The sequence below is a fragment of the Salvelinus fontinalis genome, chromosome 11 (genome assembly GCF_029448725.1).
Source record: "Salvelinus fontinalis isolate EN_2023a chromosome 11, ASM2944872v1, whole genome shotgun sequence".
NCBI lineage: Eukaryota > Metazoa > Chordata > Actinopteri > Salmoniformes > Salmonidae > Salvelinus > Salvelinus fontinalis.
In genome coordinates, this window is record NC_074675.1 from 33948700 (window position 1) to 33972610 (window position 23911).

At 43.6% G+C, this 23911-nt stretch overlaps 1 protein-coding gene across 3 annotated transcripts in view; it reads right to left on the reverse strand.

Annotated features, from left to right (window-relative positions):
• The window catches only part of col4a6 (collagen, type IV, alpha 6), a 206018-nt gene that overhangs the window by 37350 nt on the left and 144757 nt on the right, over nucleotides 1–23911 (reverse strand). For 2 of the 3 annotated variants that reach the window (XM_055938511.1, XM_055938513.1), the window contains exons 5-19: nucleotides 16048–16227; nucleotides 15861–15980; nucleotides 13741–13797; nucleotides 13420–13455; nucleotides 13222–13266; nucleotides 12815–12850; nucleotides 9418–9459; nucleotides 4778–4870; nucleotides 3890–3943; nucleotides 1699–1761; nucleotides 1381–1425; nucleotides 1237–1290; nucleotides 931–1000; nucleotides 733–840; nucleotides 397–546 (exon numbers count right to left, since the gene is read on the reverse strand). In XM_055938511.1, the coding sequence (XP_055794486.1) occupies nucleotides 397–546; nucleotides 733–840; nucleotides 931–1000; nucleotides 1237–1290; nucleotides 1381–1425; nucleotides 1699–1761; nucleotides 3890–3943; nucleotides 4778–4870; nucleotides 9418–9459; nucleotides 12815–12850; nucleotides 13222–13266; nucleotides 13420–13455; nucleotides 13741–13797; nucleotides 15861–15980; nucleotides 16048–16227 (1153 nt within the window). Of the gene's footprint in view, nucleotides 1–396; nucleotides 547–732; nucleotides 841–930; nucleotides 1001–1236; nucleotides 1291–1380; nucleotides 1426–1698; nucleotides 1762–3889; nucleotides 3944–4777; nucleotides 4871–5632; nucleotides 5723–9417; nucleotides 9460–12814; nucleotides 12851–13221; nucleotides 13267–13419; nucleotides 13456–13740; nucleotides 13798–15860; nucleotides 15981–16047; nucleotides 16228–23911 lie in introns of all 3 variants that reach the window. The other variant, XM_055938512.1, reaches the window with a different exon arrangement.

The window sequence follows — 23911 nt, forward strand, 5'->3', positions numbered from 1 at the left end:
ATTTGTAGTTACACAGCTAGCACTGTGCCTTAGACCGCTGCGCCACTTGGGAGGCCAACTCAATCTGTCTTTAACTCAATCTGTCTTTAACTCAATCTGTCTTTAACTCAATCTGTCTTTAACTCAACCTCTATTCTCTCCTTCTCTCACTCCTTGTCTTTCCTCTCTCTTTGTCTCTCTCATCTTTCTCACTTTAAACAAATATACTTTCCCCTCTCCCTTTCTCTCTCTTTTGCCAATAACACTTCTATTGAAATGAATAAAAACTTAGACCAAAAAACTGAAAGTCAACACGGTCACTCAGTACCTCAAACTGTTATTATCCCTAAAAAGCTCCAACCCTCATCCGTCCTGCATGAGACATGATGGATATGATTATGCCGTTGCGTAACATACCAGATCTGCCTGGTGGTCCGGGTGGTCCAGGGGTTCCTGGTAAGCCTTGTCCTCCTGGTTGGCCCTCAGGACCATAGCTCTGTCTGCCTGGGTTACCCCTCTCTCCCTTAGGCCCCAGTGTACCAGGGAACCCTGGGCTGCCTCCGCGACCTGGGAGAGGGTTGAGAGAAGAGAGACGAGGAGATGAGAGGTAGAGAGGAAGGGAAAGGAGAGGAGGCCTGTATGCATGTGTGTGTCTGCGTGCTTGCATGCGTGTGCCTGCGTACGTGTATGCATTTATGTGTGTGTGCTATGTGTGCGTGCCTGCATACATGTGTATGTGTGTCTCGGTGTTACCATCGCCAAAGGAGTCGCCTGGTCGTCCTGGTTGTCCTGGAAACCCCGGAGCTCCCGCGTCCCCTGGTTGACCAGGGAGGCCGTCGATGCCGTTGTCACCTGGTGCTCCTGCAACCAATCAGAGGACAGGTGGTCAACAGAGGGGATTGTGGGTATCATGCTTTTTCATGATACATAACATGTTTGTGTGTGTGTTACCTTGAACAGACATCCCTTGTGCGTCAGTGTAGATTGGGGGTCCGGGAGGCCCCTGTTCTCCCTGGTCACCCTAAAAACAGATGAAGAACATTTATTTATCACCCCCTACTGGCAGACTGGAGCCTTGCAACTCAAACCCTCATAACAAGATGACACAATTCTGATCTTTATCCACAAATTATTGGTCTTTTGACCAAATAGATTTGCTCTTCCACCAAAAAATTGAGCAAAAGATCAGAATTGGGCTGCCTGTGTAAATACAGCCAATATTACATGATATTAATTAATTAATTTCAGAAAAATTACCTTAGGTCCACTGTAGCCTGGTTGGCCGGGGAACCCTGGACTTCCTGTGAATCCCTTTGTGGGAAAGAGATGAATTGGTTAATTAATCTGTTTATAAATCGATTCATTATTTGATTTAAGTGTGTGTGTGTGTGTGTGTCCTACCTGTCTTCCTGGAGATCCGGGAGGCCCGTTAAAACCGGGAGGACCCTGCCAAGAGAGAAACAAGAAGGCCGCCGGAGAACAGTTTAGAATCAACACAACACACTGGGTGTATACCAATAATACCTATTTTGTTGACATCTTCCTACAAATGTAAAAGCATCCTATTGGTAGGGGTATGGACTAGTATGGGTTTCCACCATATTTATTATACCAGTCATTTCTTTCAAATCAGTGAAGGGAAGTGAACAAGTGCACACTTTGGGAGGAAGGAGACATAATTGGGACATTATCAGACGTAGAAGGAGGGGAGGAGCTTACCCGTCCCCCTGGATACCCCAAAATTCCACTCTCTCCCACCTCGCCAGGAAAGCCGAAAGGACCCTGGCAACAGACGTATGGGTCAAACATTTACAACATACTTACTGCTTGCTAAATGACAGACTATTCCCTATGTAGTCCACTACTTTATAGGGGCAATCTGCAGTTCAAACGATAACAAAGCAGTCATCCCGCCACTGATTTGGTAGATAGCTGAGGGATGGGGCTGGAGAAATGTAAAAAATCATAGACAGAGCTATAGATGCAAATACTGGCCATCCATGATTTCAAAATTATAGTTTTAACCGTGTTTTGAGGCTATACAGTGGTTGTTTACATTTACATTGTTTAGAAACAAAGGAGTAAAACAAGCTTATATTTTGATGGGTTAAGACAATTTATCTAAGTTCATGTAGTATTTATAAGTTATATTCTTCAAGAATAAATGGGTATATAAACTCAGCAAAAAATAAACGTCCTCTCACTGTCAACTGTGTTTATTTTCAGCAAACTTAACATGTGTAAATATTTGTATGAACATAACAAGATTCAACAACTGAGACATGAACTGAACAAGTTCCACAGACAAGTTACTAACAGAATAGGAATAATTTGTCCGTGACCAAAGGGGGGTCAAAATCAAAAGTAACAGTCAGTATCTGGTGTGGCCACCAGCTGCGTTAAGTACTGCAGTGCATCTCCTCCTCATGGACTGCACCATATTTGCCAGTTCTTGCTGTGAGATGTTACCCACTCTTCCACTAAGGCACCTGCAAGTTCCCGGACATTTCTGGGGGGAATGGCCCTAGCCCTCACCCTCCAATCCAACAGGTCCCAGACGTACTCAATGGGATTGAGATCCGGGCTCTTCCCTGGCCATGGCAGAACACTGACATTCCTGTCTTGCAGGAAATCATGCACAGAACGAGCAGTATGGCTGGTGGCATTGTCATGCTAGAGGGTCATGTCAGGATGAGCCTGCATGAAGGGTACCACATGAGGGAAGAGGATGTCTTCTCTGTAACACACAGCGATGAGATTGTCTGCAATGACAACAAGCTCAGTCCAATGATGCTGTGACACACCGCCCCAAACCATGACGCACCCTCCACCTCCAAATCGATCGCGCTCCAGAGTACAGGCCTCGGTGTAACGTTCATTCCTTCGATAAGCGCGAATCCGACCATCACCCCTGGTGAGACAAAACCTCGACTTGTCAGAGAAGAGCACTTTTTTGCCAGTCCTGTCTGGTCCAGCTACGGTGGGTTTGTGCCCATAGGCGACGTTGTTGCCGGTGATGTCTGGTGAAGACCTGTCTTACAACAGGCCTACAAGCTCTCAGTCCAGCTTCTCTCAGCCTATTGCGGACAGTCTGAGCACTGATGGAGGGATTGTGCGTTCCTGGTGTAACTCGTGCAGTTGTTGTTGCCATCCTGTACCTGTCCCGCAGGTGTGATGTTCGGATGTACCAATCCTGTGCAGGTGTTGTTACACGTGGTCTGCCACTGCGAGGACGAATCAGCTGTCCGTCTTGTCTCCCTGTAGCGCTGTCTTAGGCTTCTCGCAGTTCGGACATTGCAATTTATTGCCCTGGCCACATCTGCAGTCCTCATGCCTCCTTGCAGCATGCCCAAGGCACATTCACACAGATGAGCAGGGACCAGGGGCATCTTTATTTTGGTGTTTTTCAGAGTCAGTAGAAAGGCCTCTTTAGTGTCCTAAGTTTTCATAACTGTGACCTTAATTGCCTACCGTCTGTAAGCTGTTAGTCTCTTAACGATCGTTCCACAGGTGCATGTTCATTAATTGGTTATGGTTCATTGAACAAGCATGGAAAACAGTGTTTAAACCCTTTACAGTGAAGATCTGTGAAGTTATTTGGATTTTGACGAATTACCTTGTAAAGATAGGGTCCTGTAAAAGGGACGTTTCTTTTTTTGCTGAGATTATCATGAATTTGCTGTCCAAAAATTGCTGTAGCAATGGCAGATTGCCCCATTAAGGCTCTGGTCAAAAGTAGTGCACTATTAGGGAATAGGGTGCCATTTGGGAAACACATACAGTTTGAAGCATTAACAGTGACAGTACATTATCCATTTTAGTTAAAAAGCACTCTTTATGCTCTACTGCAAATAGCTATTCAATTAAATACATCTTTATTGTCCCCAACAGACAAGACAGACACACTTACAGGTGGGCCGGGTCTACCAGTTGGTCCACGCACTCCTTTGTATCCCCCTTCCCCCTGACAGAGATAGACAGAGACAGAGACAGAGACAGAGAGATGGAGATGGAGATGGAGAGAGAGAGCAGGGAAGAGAAAAGCAAGAGGAAACGTTACAGAAACAAAATGGAAACCCCACAGTTGTCCTCACTGGAGGAAAGTCCAGACGCCATCATTCAGGGGGTAAAAAATAATAGCATAAAGCAACGAGGAGGCAAAAACAGGTTACATAACAGTAATGACTGATGAAAACATTTCACTGCTAATGCTTATATCTTATGTTCACTTAGAAGAAGTGATACTAAAGCATCCGATTGACAGAGTACAGTAACATTAGTAAAGTCTCTCTGAAAACATGTGCATGACGCAAACAGTAGATATTCTTCACATTACAGTACTGACTGATATCTGCAGATTTTCGTTGTCGTTCAATATTACACTAATCCTGTTCTTTACTTTGTATTCTGTGTGCAACAACTGATGTAAAAACATACAGTAAGAAAACAAACAACTCAATAATAGCAGCAGTATCACATTGCGATGGGGTGCGGGTGTATAATGGGGTAATGGAATGGGACACGGACACTGGGGGGAGGGAAGGGGGGGGGGGGGTGTAGGCCGGGAGAGGGGATGGTTGGGGGGGGCGCGGGGGACTGTATGACACTCCAGGAGCCAGCCAGCGAGCCAGCTATAGGTGGGGTATAGTATCACCACCACCTTCCACCACCCACCCCCCACCACGGCTCGACTCCATGCCAGGATGGAGCAACCCGGCTGGGGGAGAGTGGGTCGGCTACCCAGGCCTCCTCTCTGGAGCCCTGGAGCTCTTGAACGTGTGTTTCTCTCATCACAAACCTTAGGTCCTTTGTCTCCTTTAGGAAAGCCCACAAACTCCACCACTCCATTGACCAAGGGCCTGCCTGGGTCTCCCTGCGGGCCCACATCGCCCTGGGTAACGGTAACCAAGGAAGAGAGAGTTTTTACATGGCAACACGATGGGGGTTGAGGGAGAGGAGGGGAGGAGGGAGGGGATTGGTTGGGTGGCGGCAACAGCAGTTGTTTTCAGGTAGATTTGGAGGGATAGGTTGGAGGGTTGGTCTAGAGAGAGGAGGGGGTAGGGGTAGTTGGAGGGACGGACTGTGTGTGTGTGTGTGACCCTAGGAGGGGTGGTAGTGTCGGGGGTTGGTGGGGGGTTTCGGGCAAGGTAGAGTTTGGCGGCGGCAGGGGGGGGGTGTATGAAGGGCCGGTCAGTCACACAGTATACTATCCCTTCCCTTATTACAATACGTTTTTACATCCAACACTATCATTCCTTATGTCATCCACAGCTAACAGTACAGTTGCTGATTATTTGCATCATACTTGCTTTGGAGAGCTTCCCAACCCCTGTGCTTTGTAGTGCTACACCAGAAGCAGAATTACATTAGTTTGGCAAGATGGAGGCAAGTCAACATCGGGTTATCTGTCAACTTCAGGTTGTCTGTCATCAAAGAGTAGAGACACGTCAACTTCAACTCTCCATGGTATTTTGTAATAGTACTTTCCATAATATATAATCAAGATATTTTTGTGATTCTGTGTCTTAGACCAGCCTTTCGTCCCCCCCCTTCCCCCCTGCCTCAGTGTCTTCCTCCCCCCTCCTCCCCCCGTCTCTCCTCCCTCTTTCTCACCCCTCCGGCGGGCGGGGACCACTGCTCCTGTCTGTGTTACCTTATCTCCTTTGTAGATAGTGGTAATAGGTGCGCCTACTAGCGGCTCGTCGCCGGGCACGCCTCGGGGTCCGGGCTGACCTGCGTCGCCCTGGTGATCCAGAGGACAACACATGTGAGTCAGTCATTATTAGCCAATCAGACGGGAGGATGAGGAGGTTGAAGGGTGCGGGAGGAATTTGGAAGTTGGAAGGTATGAGAGCAAAGGTGGGGTGGGGGAGGGGGGCGGAAGATTGAGCGAGAGGGAGAAGATGGAGAGGGAAAAAGAGTGGTGGGGAGATAGAGGAGAAGGAGAGGTAGCAAGAAAGAGAGCCAGAAGAGGGAGGACCAGGGAGAGAGAGGGGAAAAGGAGAGGGATGGAGAGGGAGAAATAGGAAAAGAGGGAACGAGAGATAGAAGGAGAACACATTAAATAAAAAGAGAGCGACAGGAAAGGTGATAAAATTAAATGAAGATAAAAAGACTGAGGAAAAGAGAAAGACAGAAAGACTCAAAGTGAGAGTGAGAAGTAGGGGATGAGATGGTGGGATTGCATAAGGGTCGTTCCACCAATTCGGTCCCTTTTGAGAAGTGTAACTTGGTATAAAAAAAAATATTTCACAAAATAAATAGCACATTCATAAAAAAACTAGTTTTCCCATCTCAAGGGGTTAAATAATAAAAATGCCTACAGTAAGTGCCTAGACCACAACGACACCGTGGTGAAGAAGGCACGACAGCGACTCTTCAACCTCAGGGTGCTGAAGAAATGTAACCTGTCCCCAAGGGCCCTCACAGTGTTCTACAGGAGCACCATCGAAAGCATACTGTCGGGCTGCATCACAGCCTGGGGTATGGCAACCCCACCGCTGAGGACCACAAGGCACTACAGAGGGTGGTACGCTCAGCCGAACACGCCATTGGCTGCACACGGCATGGCCTCCAGGACACCTACAACACCAGGTGTCGCAGAAAGATCCTCAGGGACCGCAGTGACCCGAGCCGTGGCCTGTTCTCGACCGTTTCCATCACTAAGACAGTATAGGTGCATCATGGCAAAAACTGTACGACTGGCCAATAGCTTCAACCCCCTGACCATCAGGCTGCTGAATAGCCACCGCTAGTCAGCTACCTCCGTCCTGCATTGTTGGAGCTCGGAGCTCAAGAATCTAACTGTACCCTGTAGTTACATCTGCAACACTGTACATGTGACTATTAACCTCTCTAATCTAATGTCATTTAAGTGCCAAATAAAGTAACAGGGTTGATCGAAACAGGGTTGACGATTTCATCTTAAATATGTCATGAATCCCTTTGTGACACAGGGAATGGAAGTTTGAAGTGTGGAACAGGGAGTGGCAATTGAATGCAAGCTTCACCATCTTATTTTTAGCAAGCCTTTATTCATCTTAAAAATAAGATGTATTTAATTATCCATGTGGTCGATACTAAAGGGCACTTCATTTAACATAACAGTATTGGTTCACAGTGTCTACTTCAAATATAAAGGGACGCAAAATGCACCTATTTCGTGGAACAACCCATAGGCGAAGAAGGGGAGACAGGATTGGAGGAGTAAGAGGAAAGTGTATGAGGGAGATTGATAAAGAGAGAACGGTAGGGAGAGAATTGAAGAGAAAGAGGGGGATTGATAAAGAGAGAAAGGGAGAGAGAGAGAGAGCTCTGGCCGACTTAATTTTTCTTCCGATACGTCACTGAGAAGAAAACAATTTAAAGAGCCATTTCCTCAGGCCAAAACAGAAAATATAGAATATAGAATTTTTTTGAATTAAAGGGATAAATAACTGACTTTACTCAAATGTTTGCTTATCATCTATCCCAAAGGCTTATCAGTGAATCTAGCTGTTCCTCTTTCAACACGACTTCCAATTAGTAGTTTGTTATTGTTTGTTTGTTTGTTTGTTTGTTGTTGGGGGGGTTGAACAACAAGATACATGCAGGGAGGAGAAGATGGCAAGATGGCGGATTTCTCCATTGACGGATCGATGGTGAATGTTAGTGGGTCATTCATTCTCACTGGTGGTCAAATGCAACGGATACTGAATACTGAGGCAAAACTCCCAGGATGTTTCCAGCACCACCATGCCCAAATAAGGTCAAAGGAAAATAACGCAGCACAGGAAGCGGGAGCAAGTGATTCCAGCACCAATCACAGACCACGACACGCCCACCCACATGACAGCTCAGAGATCCTATTGGTGGAAATATAATACAATAAAGTGGATTTTATAGTTAGTTGGGAATCTTATAGATACAATATGCTATATGTTATTGTCTGTTTCTACCAACTAGAAGTAGTCTTAACACAGACGTAATAAACATGCCATTTAGCAGAGGCTTTTATCCGACAGACAGTACATAACTTCTGTACTAAGACTACTTTTAGTAGAGTCCACAAGTGATTGACTTTTATGAGGGTGATGAAAAGTTCTAGAATAATCTCTGAGCTGCCATCCAACAGTAAGGAAACATGCTATTATAGTAATGCCACAGGCCAACTGTTCGTTCCTTCAATTATATATTAGATTGTTATCATTTTCGTTTAGATTTGTTAGAGGTCAGATTTGTTAAGAGTTCAGATTCAGAATGAGAAACAAAATGGCCGCCTCCATTGGGCTCTAGTGGTCCCAGTGGCAGTACTGTCATGAAATTATAAACACACCAGGGGTAAACTGTAAAATCATTGAAGACAAGATCATATTTTAATAATAGAGATGGAACAAACCAGAGGAGGCTGGTGAGGGGAGGATGGCTCCTAATAATGACTGAAATGGAGTGAATGGTATCAAACACATGGAAACGATGTAATAATACCATTCCATTCTTTCCATTCCAGCCATTACAATGAGCCCATCCTCCCATGTCTCCACCCACTCGCCACCACTGATACTGGTGATATATTGAGGTAGATGTGTCAGTGGAAAAAACAGAGAGAAGAGGGGGATGAGGGAGGAGGTCAGGGGAGATGGATGGAGGAAGTGTTGGGGCTGAAGGGTAATGTACTGTTGGATGTATGTAAGGCCCGGGAGGGGGGGGGTGTGGGGGGAAGGGTGGGGGGGTGGAGGTGAGAGGAGGTTGAATAGAGGGGAAGAGGATGTGTCAAACCATCACCAAGAAAGATTACATGGCATGCACACAGAGGTCAAAAAGACATCCTTCATCATGCATTTTAACCATCCTCAGCACGCACGCACGCATGCACACACACACACACACACACACACACACACACACACACACACACACACACACACACACACACACACACACACACACACACACACACACACACACACACACACACACACACACACACACACACACACACACACACACACACAGCTAGAATAACCTAAGCCGGCTGTCTTCAGTTTGATCTAATTTGATCTACAGTGAGGATAAAGTTCCCAGTCTCCCTCCCATTGGGAAAGACATATAGATACAAATAGGCTCTGGTCAAAAGTAGTGCACTATATAAGGAATACAGTGCAATTTGGGATGCAGATTATGTCATATTGCAACTCTTTCAACAGTCTAAAGCTATAATTTAGCTTTAGACTGATGTAATAAACTGATGTAATAAATCAATTACTTCTCAATATAGCTGAAATCCAATGAGTGATAAGAAGGGGTACAGTAGGTATGGTTAGATGGGGTGGGGGGAAGTTCTGGTTGGGTCGGGTGAGCGAATAAGACCTAATCAACTGATATGATTAATTGATTACTAATCAATAAAATCATTCATTAACATCTACTAATTAGTTGTGTTGTTTTGTTGGTGCGTACCTTGTCTCCTGGCTCCCCCTGAAACCCTAGACTGGAGCTTCCCTGGAAAACAAGAGTGGGTATTGCATTTGGACAACAACACATCACCCTACACATGACAAGCATTGTACAATTGTATGGATGTAACTATACTGAACAAAAAATATAAACGCAACATGTAAAGTGTTGGTCACATGTTTCATGAGCTGAAATAAAAGTTCCCAGAAATGTTACATACGCACAAAAAGCTTATTTCTCTCAAATGTTTTTGTTAACATCCCTGTTAGTGAGCATTTCTCCTTTGCCAAGATAATCCATCCACCTGACAGGATTTGGAATATTAAGAAGCTGATTAAATAGCATAATCATTACACAGGTGCAACTTGTGCTGGGGACAATAAAAGGCCACTCGAAAATGTGCAGTTTTGTCACACAACACAATGCCACAGATATCTCAAGTTTTGAGGTAGTGTGCAATTTGCATGCTTACTGCAGCAATGTCCACCAGAGCTGTTGCCGGAGAATATAATTTTCATTTCTCTACCATAAGCTGCCCCAACGTTGTTTTAGAGAATTTGGCAGTACGTCCAACAGGCCTCACAACCGCAGACCAAGTGTAACCATGCCAGCCCAGGACCTCCACATTTGGCTTCGTCACCTGCGGGATCGTCTGAGATCAGCCACCTGGACAGCTGATGAAACTGAGGACTATTTATGTCTGCAATAAAGCCCTTATGTGGGTATAAAGTCATTTTTATTGGCTGGTCCTGGCTCCCAAGTAGGGGGGCCTTTGCCCTCCCAGGCCCATCCACGGCGGCACCTCTGCCCAGTCATGTGAAATACATAGATTAGGGCCTAATTTAGTTATTTAATTTACCTATTTCCTTATATGAACTGTATATTCCTCATATGAACTCAGTAAAATCGTTGAGATTGTTGCATGTCACGTTTATATGTTTGTTCAATATACAGTACCAGTCAAAAGTTTGCACACACCTACTCATTCAAGGGTTTTTCTTTATTTTTACTACTTTCTACATTGTAGAATAATAGTGAATACATCAAACTATGAAATAACACATATGGAATCATGTAGTAACTAAAAAAGTGTTAATCAAATCAAAACATATTTTATATTTGAGATTCTTCAAAGTAGCCACTCTTTACCTTGATGACAGCTTTGCACACTCTTGGCATTCTCTCAACCAGCTTCATGACCTGGAATGCATTTCAATTAACAGGTGTGCCTTGTTAATTTGTGGAATTTCTTTCCTTCTTAATGCGTTTGAGCCAATCAGTTGTGTTGTGACAAGATAGGGGCGGTATACAGAAGATAGCCCTATTTGGTAAAATACCAAGTCCATATTATGGAAAGAACAGCTCAAATAAGCAGAGAGAAACGACAGTCCATCATTACTTTAAGACATGAAGGTAAGTCAATGCGGAAAAAGTTTCTTCAAGTGCAGTCGCAAGAACCATAAAGAGCTATGATGAAACTGGCTCTCATGAGGACCGTCACAGGAAAGGAAGACCCAAAGTTACCTCTGCTACAGAGGATAAGTTCTTTAGAGTTACCAACCTCAAACTGCAGCCCAAATAAATGCTTCACAGAGTTGAAGTAACAGACAAATCTCAACATCAACTGTTCAGAGGAGACTGCGTGAATCAGACCTTCATGGTCTAATTTCTGCAAAGAAACCACTCCTAAAGGACACCAATAAGAAAAAACACGAGCAATGGACATTAGACCTGTGGAAATCTGTCCTTTTTGGTCTGAGACCAAATTTGAGATGTCTTTGTGAGAAGCAGAGTAGGTGAACGGATGATCTCCGCATGTGTGGTAACCACCGTGAAGCATGGAGGAGGAGGTGTGATGGTGCTTTGCTGGTCACACTGTCTGTGATTTATTTAGAATTCAAGGCACACCTAACAAACATGGTTACCACAGCATTCTGCAGCGATACGCCATTCCATCTGGTTTGCACTTAGAGGGACTATCATTTGTTTTTCAACAGGACAATGACTCAACACACCTCCGGGCTGTGTAAGGGCTATTTGACCAAGGAGAGTGATGAGTGCTGCATCAGATGACCTGGCCTCCACAATCACCCGACCTCAACCCACTTGAGATGCTTTGGGATGAGTTTGACCGCAGACTGAAGGAAAAGCAGCCAACAAGTGCTCAGCATATGTGGGAACTCCTTCAAGACTGTTGGAAAAGCATTCCAGGTGAAGCTGGTTGAGAGAATGCCAAGAGTGTGCAAAGCTGTCATCAAAGCTGTCACCAAGGGTGGCTACTTTGAAGAATCTAAAATATGCAATATATTTTGATTTGTTTAACACTTTTTTGGTTACTACATGATTCCTTATGGGTTATTTAATAGTTTGATGTCTTCACTACTATTCTACAATGTAGAAAATAGTAAAAATAAAGGAAAACCCTTAAATGAGTAGATGTGTCCAAACTTTTGACTGGTACTGTATAGTCATTGTAACAGTCTCCATATAAGTCACCGGTAACAAAAGTCCCCAATATGGACTGAATTTACATAGCATCTGTCGGCAATAACTTGGAATGAACCACAGACAATCTCCATTATGACAAAAGCAACATGAAGTACACAGCTTTTAGTTATTTAGTACACACTCCCCTCTATCTGTTTGGTGGTGTCATTACACTGTCTCCACCATAGAGAACCTTATTCGTTTCTATGGAGCAGACAGGCTGTCTCTGAGGTCAGTATGGTGTCCATTTTAGGACAGCCTCAGTCTGAGCAGGACTTTCAGGTCACGTGTCTAGTGTTGCAGTGGTGTAAAGTACTTAAGTAAACCTTTAGTACTTTCAAGTACTACTTAAGTCGGTTTTTGGGATATATGTACTTTACGTTTTATATTTTTGACAAATTTAACTTTTTTCCCACTACATTCCTGAAGAACATAATGTACTTTTTACTCCATACATTTTCCCTGACACCTAAAAGTACCCGTTACATTTCCAATGCTCATCAGGAAAGCAAAATGGTCCAATTCACACACACTGACAGAATCACTAAACACTAAAATGTTGGAGTATGCACCTGGCTATCTACGTAAATAAGAAAAAACAAGAAAATTGTGCAGTCTTGTTTGCTTATTATAAGGAATGCGAAATGATTTATACTTTTATTTTTGATACTTAAGTATATTTAAAACCAAATACCTTTAGACTTTTACTCAAGTAGTACTGTATTTTGCTGGGTGACTTTTACTTTTACTTGAGTAAAAAGTATGACAATTGGGTACTTTTTCCACCACTGTAGTGTTGTCCAGCACTTACTAAAGGGCCAGCGGCATCATGTTAGCAGAGCAGGAAAACTCCAGGCCTATAACTACTGAAGGGTCAGGAGTTTTCCCCTATCTAGTGTTGTCCAGTACTTACTACAGGGCCAGGGGGACCGGGGGGGCCTGGAGCACCCTGGAGAAAAACAACACAACACAACACAGACAGGAAGTCAGCTGGAGAGAAGACTGATCTATTATATCTATTAGATTCTATTGTAAAATAGACAGTCAATAAGAGACAATAAGAGAGGTATGTTCCCCCAAGTCACTGGCTTTAGTCTTATTAACCAATGTGTAGATTAAACATGACAAACACTCTGTGTAATGCAAAGGTTGTCATGACACTGTTTGGGATAAAATAGTTCCTGTAATATACTGAGTACATACAGTATATTAATGGTATATTGTATCTAGAGCAACATAGACAGGTGTGTGTGTGTGTGTGTGTGTGTGTGTGTGTGTGTGTGTGTGTGTGTGTGTGCGTGCGTGCGTGCGTGTACGTACAATGAATCCATCAGGACCTCTGGGGCCGTCTGGACCTCTCGGACCCTACGGAGAGAAACATAACGCAGAAGAGCGGGTCAGGAACACAGAACACATAGAACCCTTAGGAACCCGGTTAGGAACACACCAAGTTATCAAACACACTACATATACAGGAAGAGATCCAGTATATTGATGTGTAGTAAGGAGATGTCTTACAGGTACACCATCCAGTCCAGGCCGACCAGGAACTCCCTGTAAGGAAACAAGATAAACTGTGAGCTACACAACTGGCCCCAGTTCATTGTAAACATAGACTCGGGGGAAAGAGGGACGTAGGGAGGAAGGAAAGAGAGTCCGTCTCAGGTCAGACTGACCTCAATGGATGACATTATAGCAACAACATCATCCCCCTTTCTCTAAACAATCTCCAGGATAGGACAGATGAGGTAGGGAAGGAGGGAGAGGAAGCAATGTCAAACTTTTCCTGATAATATCCTTGTGTGTGTGTGTGTGTGTGTGTGTGTGTGTGTGTGTTACCCCACTGAGTCCAACGTATACAGGCTCTCCCTTCTGTCCTTTAGGACCAGTGGGCCCCTGTTGGAGAGCGAGAGAGTGAAAGACAGAGAGAGAGAGAGAGAGAGAGAGAGAGAGAGAGAGAGAGAGAGAGAGAGAGAGAGAGAGAGAGAGAGAAAGAGAGAGAGAGAGAGAGAGAGAGAGAGAGAGAGAGGTCATAGCACATTAAAGCCTGTAACCTTCCGGCTGCCAGCTCACTCCATGCTGACCCCCCACACCCAGTCAGCTCAGGGATTCAAACCAGCTATGCTTTGGTTACTGGCCCGGCGTTACTGGCCCGGCGTTCTAACCACCGCCACCTGTTAATAGATGACTCTCGTTACAGTCATATAGTACTGATGTAAATGATAGTTGTTACCCACAGCGAATCCAGTTTGGTCCAACACGCACTACACTAGATCATTTCGTCTTACAGTACAAAGATACTCTACAATCATGATAATAAGAACAATAATAATATATGCCATTTACAGTGCCTTTCAGAAATGTTTCATACCCCTTGACTTATTTCACATTTTGCTGTGTTACAACCTGTTTTCAAAATGGATGAAATATGTATATTTTTTTATCTCACCCAGACAACACCCCCAAAGGACAAAGTGAAAACATGTGTTTAGAAATGTTTGCAAATGTATTGAAAATGAAAGACAGAAATACCTCATTTACATAAAAGCCTGTAAGAGCTTTGCACACCTATATTGTACAACTATTCCACATCACTATTTTTATTTTTAACAAGTTGGTTGTTGATCATTGCTAGACAGCCATTTTCAAGCCAATTTAAGTCGTAACTCTAACTAGACCACTCAGGAACATTCAAAGTCATCTTGGTAAGCAACTCCAGTGTATATTTGGCCTTGTGTTTTAGGTTATTGTCCTGCTGAAAGGTGAATTTGTCTCCCAGTGTCTGTTGGAAAGCAGATTGAACCAGGTCTTCCTCTAGGATTTTGCCTGTGCGTAGCAAAAAAAGATGACAAACATACCGATGACAAGCATACCTATAACATGATGCAGCCACCACCATGCCTGAAAATATGAAGAGTGGTACTCGGTGATGTGGTGTGTTGGATTTGCCCCAAACATAAAGCTTTGTATTCAGGACATGAAGTACATTTCTTTGCCACATTTTTAAAAAAGTATTACTTTAGCGCCTTAGTGCAAACAAGATGAATGTTTTGGAATATTTGCATTATGTACAGGCTTCCTTCTTTTCACTCTATCATTTAGGCTAGTATTGTGGAGTAACTAAAATGTTGTTGATCCATCCTCAGTTCTCTCCTATCACAGCCGTTGAACTGTAACTGTTTTAAAGACACCATTGGCCTCACGGTGAAATCACTGAGCTATTTTTTCCCTCCCCGGCAACTGAGTTAGGAAGGACACCTGTATCTTTGTATTAACTGGGTGTATTTATTCACTATCCAAAGTGTAATTAATAACTTCACCATGCTCAAAGGGATTATCAATCTCTGCTTTTTATTTGTATTTTTACCCATCTACCAATAGGTGCCCTTCTTTGCGAGGTATTGGAAAACCTCCCTGGTCATTGTGGTTGAATCTGTGCTTGAAGTTCACTGCTCAACTGAGGGACCTTACAGATCATTGTATGTGTGGAGTACAGAGATGAGGTATTCATAAAAAATCATGTTGAACACTATTATTGCACACAGAGTCCATGCAACTTATTTAAGTGACTTGTTAAGCAAAGTTTTACTCCTGAACTGTATAGGCTTGCCACAACAAAAGTGTTCAATATTTATTGAAGACATTTCAGCTTTTCATTTTTAATACATTTGTAATCACCAAATCTCAATGTAATCTATTCTAAAATCAGACTATAACACAACAAAATGTGGAAAAAGTCAAGGGGTGTGAATACTTTCTGAAGGCACTGTAGCAGACACTTTTATCCAAAGCGACTTAGTGCATACATTTTACGTATGGGTGGTGCAGAGAATCAAACCCACTCTCCTGGCGTTGCAAAAGCCCTGCTCTACCAACTGAGCCACAGAGGACAACCCTACAGCTACAGATGATAATAGTATAGTAGCACGTAGACAGTTTAGATAACAGATGTTACTCACAGAGAGTCCTGGAGCTCCAGGTATTCCTCCGTTTAGAGTTCTGGGACCTGGGTCTCCCTGGGTACCGTTGCACCCGTCTGCTCCCGGTAGACCCCTGCCACCGTCCGCACCTGGGTGACCCTAGAGAGAAAGATAGGGTTAGGGTGTGTGTGCGTGTGTGCGTGCGTGCGTGCGCTACAATACTCACTGGGACTCCGTCGGTTCCTGGGAACCCTGGTACGCCCATAGGCCCCTTTTCTCCTTTCAGCCCAGAGGGGCCCCCGAGTCCGACGTGACCCTTTTCTCCTTTGGGCCCTGAAGGCCCTTGGTCACCTGGGAAGCCCTCTGGTCCACTGGGTCCTACTGGCCCCAAGGCCCCTGGACGCCCCTGGAGAGACACAGGGGGGAAATACATGGTGAGAAGGGAACCTAAGCTTGGAGTGCAGGAAAGGTAGAGTACAGTCCTATATCATCAAAAGAGGACTCCTCTTCTGGAGGGGGAAAGAAGAGGAGATGGCGAAAGAGGGGATGTTAACTTCCATGACCAAATATATGACATCATAGGAAGTCCTTGAAAGAAAGGGAAGTAGAGGTTACCTTTGGGGATGAGGAGGAGAGGTGAGAGGGAGTTTAAACGTGAGGGAACATTCAACGACAAATTTCAAGGTGTCCATCTTGTTTTAGTTTTATCTGTGTGTGTGTGTAAGCATGGGTATGTGTGTATGTGTGTTCGTGCCTGTGTTTGTGTGATGCAAGGTTATTATAGTTTTGTGTTTTTATATTAGTTTTATTTATATTTTTCCCCCTGTTAGCTAGTGATAGCTAGTAATTGTGATCAAAGATGATCTATATACTGACAAGATACTGGACTGACCGCAATAATAATGGGAATAAATGTCTGCAAAGGCGGTGAGGACGCGGGATCAGGCACAGACATTCTAGCCAATGAGAGGGCAGATACACGTGTGAACAACAGGCACAACTGCCACGTGCATCCACTTATATCAGTACATTCATAAGGACCTAAACATTACAGCTATTCTATCAAATAAGCCTGAAGTAGCAAATGAGCAAATACTGTACATTTTCTTTTTACCAAATTTGACATTCTCTCATTGACCTCCATACAAAAAATACCCACTTCCTCTGCTTCTCGCTGTATTTTTGCGTGGACAGATTTTGGGAAGAGTCAAGCCTCTCGCTTGTCCTCTTCCTCTCTGTAGTGATTCACAAGCTAGGCCTATCTGAAACATAGCTACCTCCTGGCCACATTTACCCACCAGCTTCAGTAGCTTGAATAACCCCCCAAAAGTTTGAAAACCACATTCGATTTTTGACCAGGTAAAAAACATAAACTGAACATAAGTCATGATGGTTTTTATTTGAAAACAGTTTGTTTTCGAGTCAAAGATAATAGTTTCAGTATAGTTTTAGTTTTTCAAACAGGTTTGTTAATTATTTTATTTCAGTTTACGAAGCTGTTTTTTCATGATTAGTATTTGTTTTAGTTTCAGTTTTAATTTACTATAATAACCATGGTGTGATGGCACATTTTAGCGAGGAAGCAAGTTTCTACAGAACCCCTCAGTATATAGACGGAGCTAGATGTGGTGGTGATTGTGCTATAGGTCTATAGCGATAAAGAGACTCCACTGTGGGCATGCTGAGGCTTGTGGCTATAGACGGGGGTATGGGATTCAAATGGTGATATTCTGGTTCTGAGAAAGAGACAGAGAGAGACTACACAGTATGTGTGTTTGGAAGTGTATATTTGCCTAAACTGATATTTTCCCTACAAATGTGTGCAAGACAGACAGTGCTACAACAGATCTAAACATGCATTACCCAACCTTCACCACAGGGTGGTGAAAGAGAGTAGTTATTGCCCTCCCCAAGTGATGACAGTTAAAAGCAGTGATGCCAATGGTAGTAAAACTCTCTGTCTGTGACAGCCAGTAATAATCTGAGGTGGATGGATTAGGGGAGGGTTAAACTAACACCCTGACATGTGATCGTCATAGTCCTAGTTTATACCAGCTGTATAAAGAGGGCAGGGAGCACTTTGGTGTAGGGGAGAGGGTGAGTAGAGGTGTGGATGAGGGGCAGGGAGCACATTCGGTCGGGGGAGAAGGTGAGGAGAGAAGGGGGTGAGGGGGAGAGGGGTTCTTAAGACGAGTTAGGAGAGAGTCTGAGCTTTTAGTGAATTCCTCGACTGGTATTACTCAAAAACACCTGATGGACACACTCAGACAGCAAATTCAGAGTTCACACACCCCTCCATTAGTGGAAGGCAGAGTCAGTTTACAAACTAAACACAGAGGGGTAATTTCTGCACCACACCACCTGGTCCTATAGATATATAACATCTGTCTCCAGACACAACCCTATCAACCTGGCCAGGACCAGAGCTAACCAGAAGAATGTAGAAATTGCCCTTAACCACAGATCTAGGATCAGATTACTCTACCTCTTACCCTGACATATATGGAGATACAAATCTGACCCTGTATCAGTGGTTAGACTCGACTTGAGTCACAAACTCCCACTGGTGCTGATACCAACGGCTAATGCTAGCCCAGCTGCTTACAATGAGAGTAGAATGAACTTGCCATAGACACTGATCCAATGTCTGTTAGGGTGTTTCACCCCTAGTGGTTAAGGTTTCTGGGAAGGTAAGCTGATCCTAGATCTGTGCCTAAGGGTGACTTCTCCATCCCTAACCATCTACATAGGTCTTAATGACAGGGAGCGGTTAGGTGTAGGCAGTGATCTGTTAAAGGCCTCACACCTGGTTCTAAACATACAAGTATGTAGCAGTTGGTCCAATGATGTATAGATGTATATAAACACTGGATTGTTGATGCTATGTATTGGCCGACCAGTCGGCCATATTGGCATTCCTCAGTAGGAGCAGTCCTTCATAGGAGTGACTGGAATTCTACAGTATTTCAATTAAATATTTGAAGGACAAAATTACATGTATTTAAATATTTTGCTGTTATATTGGGGACAGTAACATTAGTAAACTCAAAAATATATACTTTAAGGAAAATGTTTTTATATTTTTTTTATTTGTATGTTTAACTCACATAATATAATTTACAAGTATGCATTAAGCTGTCTGTAATATAATAAATGTGGCAAAAACGAATGTACATTAATAAATGCAGTTATATAGCTTCCCAATTATTGTTTTTTACAATGGCGTGGGCATGGTGACTTCAACACAGCACCCCCTATCAGTCATCTAGTGTATACATAAATCGTTGCGGTAGACAAGTCGGCCACTTTCTCTCACCCCTTTCTCTCCCTCTCTCTCTTCCTCTGTCTGCCTGCCTGTCTGTCTGATTGTTCCCATTCCCTCTCTCTCCCTCCAAGGCCAAATAGAATACATTTCTACTCTGGGATAAATAAGAGGTCACCGTAAAGGTGTTTGTTAGGTATGACACTTTGATAACTACTGTGACATAACTCTCTCAGTCGTTCTCCACGTCTCAACGAATGTCTAGCAAACACCTTAACAGAGACCTCTTACCTAACACAGAGACAGAGTTCACCCTGTTAGGCCCTTACAGTAGCTCTCTGAAGAGGGTACTGGGAGCATCCATCTGCTAGATTGATTAAAACCAGCTCTCTTTTTTTTTTAAATAGAAAAGACATCACACAATGTTATTCTGTGATCCCAGTGAAAGTATGTCCACGGTGAAAGCAATAGGAGGTGGAGGGGGCAATAGGAGGTGGAGGGGGAACGTCGAAGTCTTTTTTTGGACTGCTGACCTGGCCGGCAAATAAGAGAAAAGATCATCCTTCCCAGTAAACAAAATGACGTTGAAAAGATGTCATCTGGAGCATTTTAGGTGCTGAATAAAAAATTTAAAAAAAGGTGAAGATACGTATTTTCCAGTCATTGATTCTATGGCCAAATTTCAACTGCACATACATTCTCAATGAAGTGAGCATTATATCACAACAACCATTGTTCAACCCTCTTAATATAGGAAAGAGGCGCCAACTGAAGAGTGCAACAGAACATGCATTATTGCTCCCATCTGTCACATGCACTTATGTTATAGTGAAGTGCAGTTTGCAAACACCTCTTTCTACTGACTTGAGAGTCATAAATCGGTTTTTCTGAGTGACTCGTTCATTTTAGTAGTTCGTTTGACCTGCTAGTGCTGGCCGCAATGAGTCCTACAGCAGGACTGATACACGCTCCTCCGGCTCAGCGGCTCCAAAGACGTGCTCCGACCACCGACTGTTTGTCATATGCGCGCTGGAAAATGGATCATTAGCGTAGAGAAGAAAGAGACATGTTTAGAAATGATCATTGATCGCATGGTGCAAGAATGACTGCGATTCATTGATTATTTAATGCTATGATGGACACAGCTTTTTTAGATTATCATACACAGACTCTGCTCAATAAACTCGAAACAAATTGTTTGGGGAGCTGCAGTTTGCGAACAACTGTGCTTATGCCGGGCTACCCAGACTCCTTGCTCCGGCCAAACTCAACGCCACGCACACTGACGTGAGTTTTTACAATAGGCTATTTAGCGAACGACAGAGCAGCGGAAGAATTTAGTGTGAGTCGTCAGGCTACTGTACTTATCATCCTCACCGCAGTCAAGCAATGCATTCCGCCAAGAGTGGTTCACAATCTAGTCCGGTTGCGGCCACAACTAGACCTCGTTTGTATCAAATATCAAGAAATAATCTTATTTGTATGCCCAGCAATCAACAAATGTGCATTGTGTAAAGCACACGTTTACAAGTCTCAGTCACAAATGACAGCTCCAATAAGTCCCCTGTGGTGAAAGACACGTGAACGAGAGTCTCATAGAATCATGACTTTTGAGTTTTCATTTAATCGGTTGCCGGTAGGCGGTCCTACGTGCTTTTGTTAACTCAAATAACAAAATTAGTTGACATTTTTGTTATTTTGCTTAAACGTGTCGAAAAATATCTGAGTCAGTAAAAAGAGCAGAATTTCCCATCACTATCACCAGTATGTTAGCTTTTTCAAAAGTTTCAAACCGGCAGTAGTAATGTCCAAACTAGTACAAAATATTGTACTTAATTAACCAACTGACCGCTTCAACTAAATTAAATCAAATGTATTGGTTCCATACACATATTTAGCAGATGTTATTGCAGGTGTAGCAAAATGCTTGTGTTCCTAGCTCCAACAGTGCAGTAGTATCTAACAATTCACAACAAAACACAAATCTAAAAGTAAAATAATGGAATTAAGAAATATTTAAGTATTAGGATGAGCAATGTCAGAGCGACATTGACTAAAATACAGTAAAAAAGAATACAGTATATACATATGAAATGAGTAAAGCAGTATGTAAACATTATTAAAGTGACCAGTGATTCCATGTCTATGTACAGTTAAAGTCAGAAGTTTATATACACCTTAGCCAAATACATTTAAACTCAGTTTTTCACAATTTCTGACATTTAATCCTAGTGAAAATTCCCTGTCTTATGTCAGTTAGGATCACCACTTTATTTTAAGAATGTGAAATGTCAGAATAATAGTAGAGAGAATGATTTATTTCAGCTTTTATTTCTTTCATCACATTCCCAGTGGGTCAGAAGTTTACATGCACTCAATTAGTATTTGGTAGCATTGCCTTTAAATTGTTGGGTTAATTTTGGCACATTCCTCCTGACAGAGCTGGTGTAACTGAATTAGGTTTGTAGTCCTCCTTGCTCGCACATGCTTTTTCAGTTCTGCCCTCAAATTTTCTAAAGGATTAAGGTCAGGGCTTTGTGATGGCCACTCCAATACCTTGACTTTCTTGTCCTAAGCCATTTTGCCAAACTTTGGAAGTATGCTTGGGGTCGTTGTCCATTTGGAAGACCCATTTGCAACCAAGCTTTAACTTCCTAACTGATGTCTTGAGATGTTGCTTCAATATATCCACATAGTCTTCCTCCCTCATGATGCCATCTACTTTGTGAAGTGCACCAGTCCCTCCTGCAGCAAAGCACCCCCACAACATGATGCTGCCACCCCTGTGCTTCACGGTTGGGATGGTGTTCTTCGGCTTGCAAGCATCCCCCTTTTTCCTCCAAACAACAATGGCCATTATGGCCAAACAGTTCTATTTTAGTTTCATCAGACAGGAGAACATTTCTCCAAAAAGTACGATCTTTGTCCCCATGTGCAGTTGCAAACCGTAGTCTGGCTTTTTTATGGCAGTTTTTGAGCAGTGGCTTCTTCCTTGCTGAGCGGCCATTCAGGTTATGTCGATATTGGACTTGTTTTACTGTGGATAGAGATACTTTTGTACCTGTTTCCTCCAGCATCTTCACAAGGTCCTTTGCTGTTGTTCTGGGATTGATTTGCACTTTTCGCACCAAAGTATGTTCATCTCTAGGAGACAGAACGTGTCTCCTTCCTGAGCGGTATGACAGCTGCATGGTCCCATGGTGTTTATAATTGCATACTATTGTTTGTACAGATGAATGTGGTACCTTCAGGCGTTTGGAAATTGCTCCCAAGAATGAACCAGATGTTTGGAGGTCTACAATTTTTTATCTGAGGTAATGGCTGATTTCTTTTGATTTTCCCATAATGTCAAGCAAAGAAGCACTGAGTTTAAAGGTAGGCCTTGAAATACATCCAAAGGTACACCTCCAATTTACTCAAATTATGTCAATTAGCCTATCAGAAACTTCTAAAGCCATGACATCATTTTCTGGAATTTTCCAAGATGTTTAAAGGCACAGTCAACATCTGACCCACTGGAATTGTGATACAGTGAATTATACGTGAAATAATCTGTCTGTAAACAATTGTTGGGAAAATGACATGTGTCATGCACAAAGTAGATGTCCTAACCAACTTGCTAAAACTATAGTTTGTGAACAAGAAATTTGTGGAGTGGTTGAAAAACGAGTTTTAATGACTCCAACCTAAGTGTATGTTAACTTCCGACTTCAACTGTATATAGGGCAGCAGCCTCTAAGGTGCAGGGTTGAGTAACCGGGTGGTAGCCGGTTAGTGATGGCTATTTAACAGTATGATGGCCTTGAGATAGAAGCTGTTTTTTAGTCTCTCATTCTCAGCTTTGCTGCACCTGTACCAACCTCGCCTTCTGGATGATAGTGGGGTGAAAAGGCTGTGGCTTGGGTGGTTCATGTCCTTGATGATCTTCTTCCTGTGACATTGGGTACTGTAGGTGTCCTGGAGGGCAGGCAGTGTGCCACCGGTGATGCCCTCTGGAGAGCCCTGTGGTTGTGGGAGGTGCAGTTGCCGTACCAGGCGGTGATACAGCCCGACAGAATGCTTTCAATTGTGCATCTGTAAAAGTTTGTGAGGGTCTTAGGTGCCAAGCCAAATTTCTTCAGCCTTCTGAGGTTGAAGAGGCACTGTGGATGTGGATAGGGGCGTGCTCCCTCTGCTTTTTCCTGAAGTCCAGGATCAGCTCCTTCGTTTTGTTGATGTTGAGGGAGAGGTTATTTTCCTGGCATCACTCCGCCAGGGCCCTCACCTCCTCCCTGTAGGCTGTCTCATCATTGTTGGTAATCAGGCATACAATGGTTGTGTCGTCTGCTAAATTGATGATTGAGTTGGAGGCTGTGTGACCACACAGTCATGGGTGAACAGGGAGTACAGGAGGGGGCTGAGTATGCACCCTTGTGGGGCCCCTGTGTCGAGGATAAGTGAAGTGGAGGTGTTGTTTCCTACCTTCACCACCTGGGGGCGGCCCGTCAGGAAGTCCAGGACCCAGTTGCACAGGGCGGGGTTCAGACCCAGGGCCCCGAGCTAGATGATAAGCTTGGAGGGTACTATGGTGTTGAAGGCTGTGCATATAGTCAATAACAGCATTCTTACATAGTTATTCCTCTTGTCCAGGTGGGATAGGGCAGTGTGCAGTGCAATGACGATTGCATCGTCTGTGGATCTATTGGGGCAATAAGCGAATTTAAGTGGGTCTAGGGTGTCAGGTAAGGTAGAGGTGATATGATCCTTAACTAGCCTCTCAAAGCTCTTCATGATGACAGAAGTGAGTGCTACTGGGAGGTAGTCAAGGTGCTCTCGAGTGGCGCAGCAG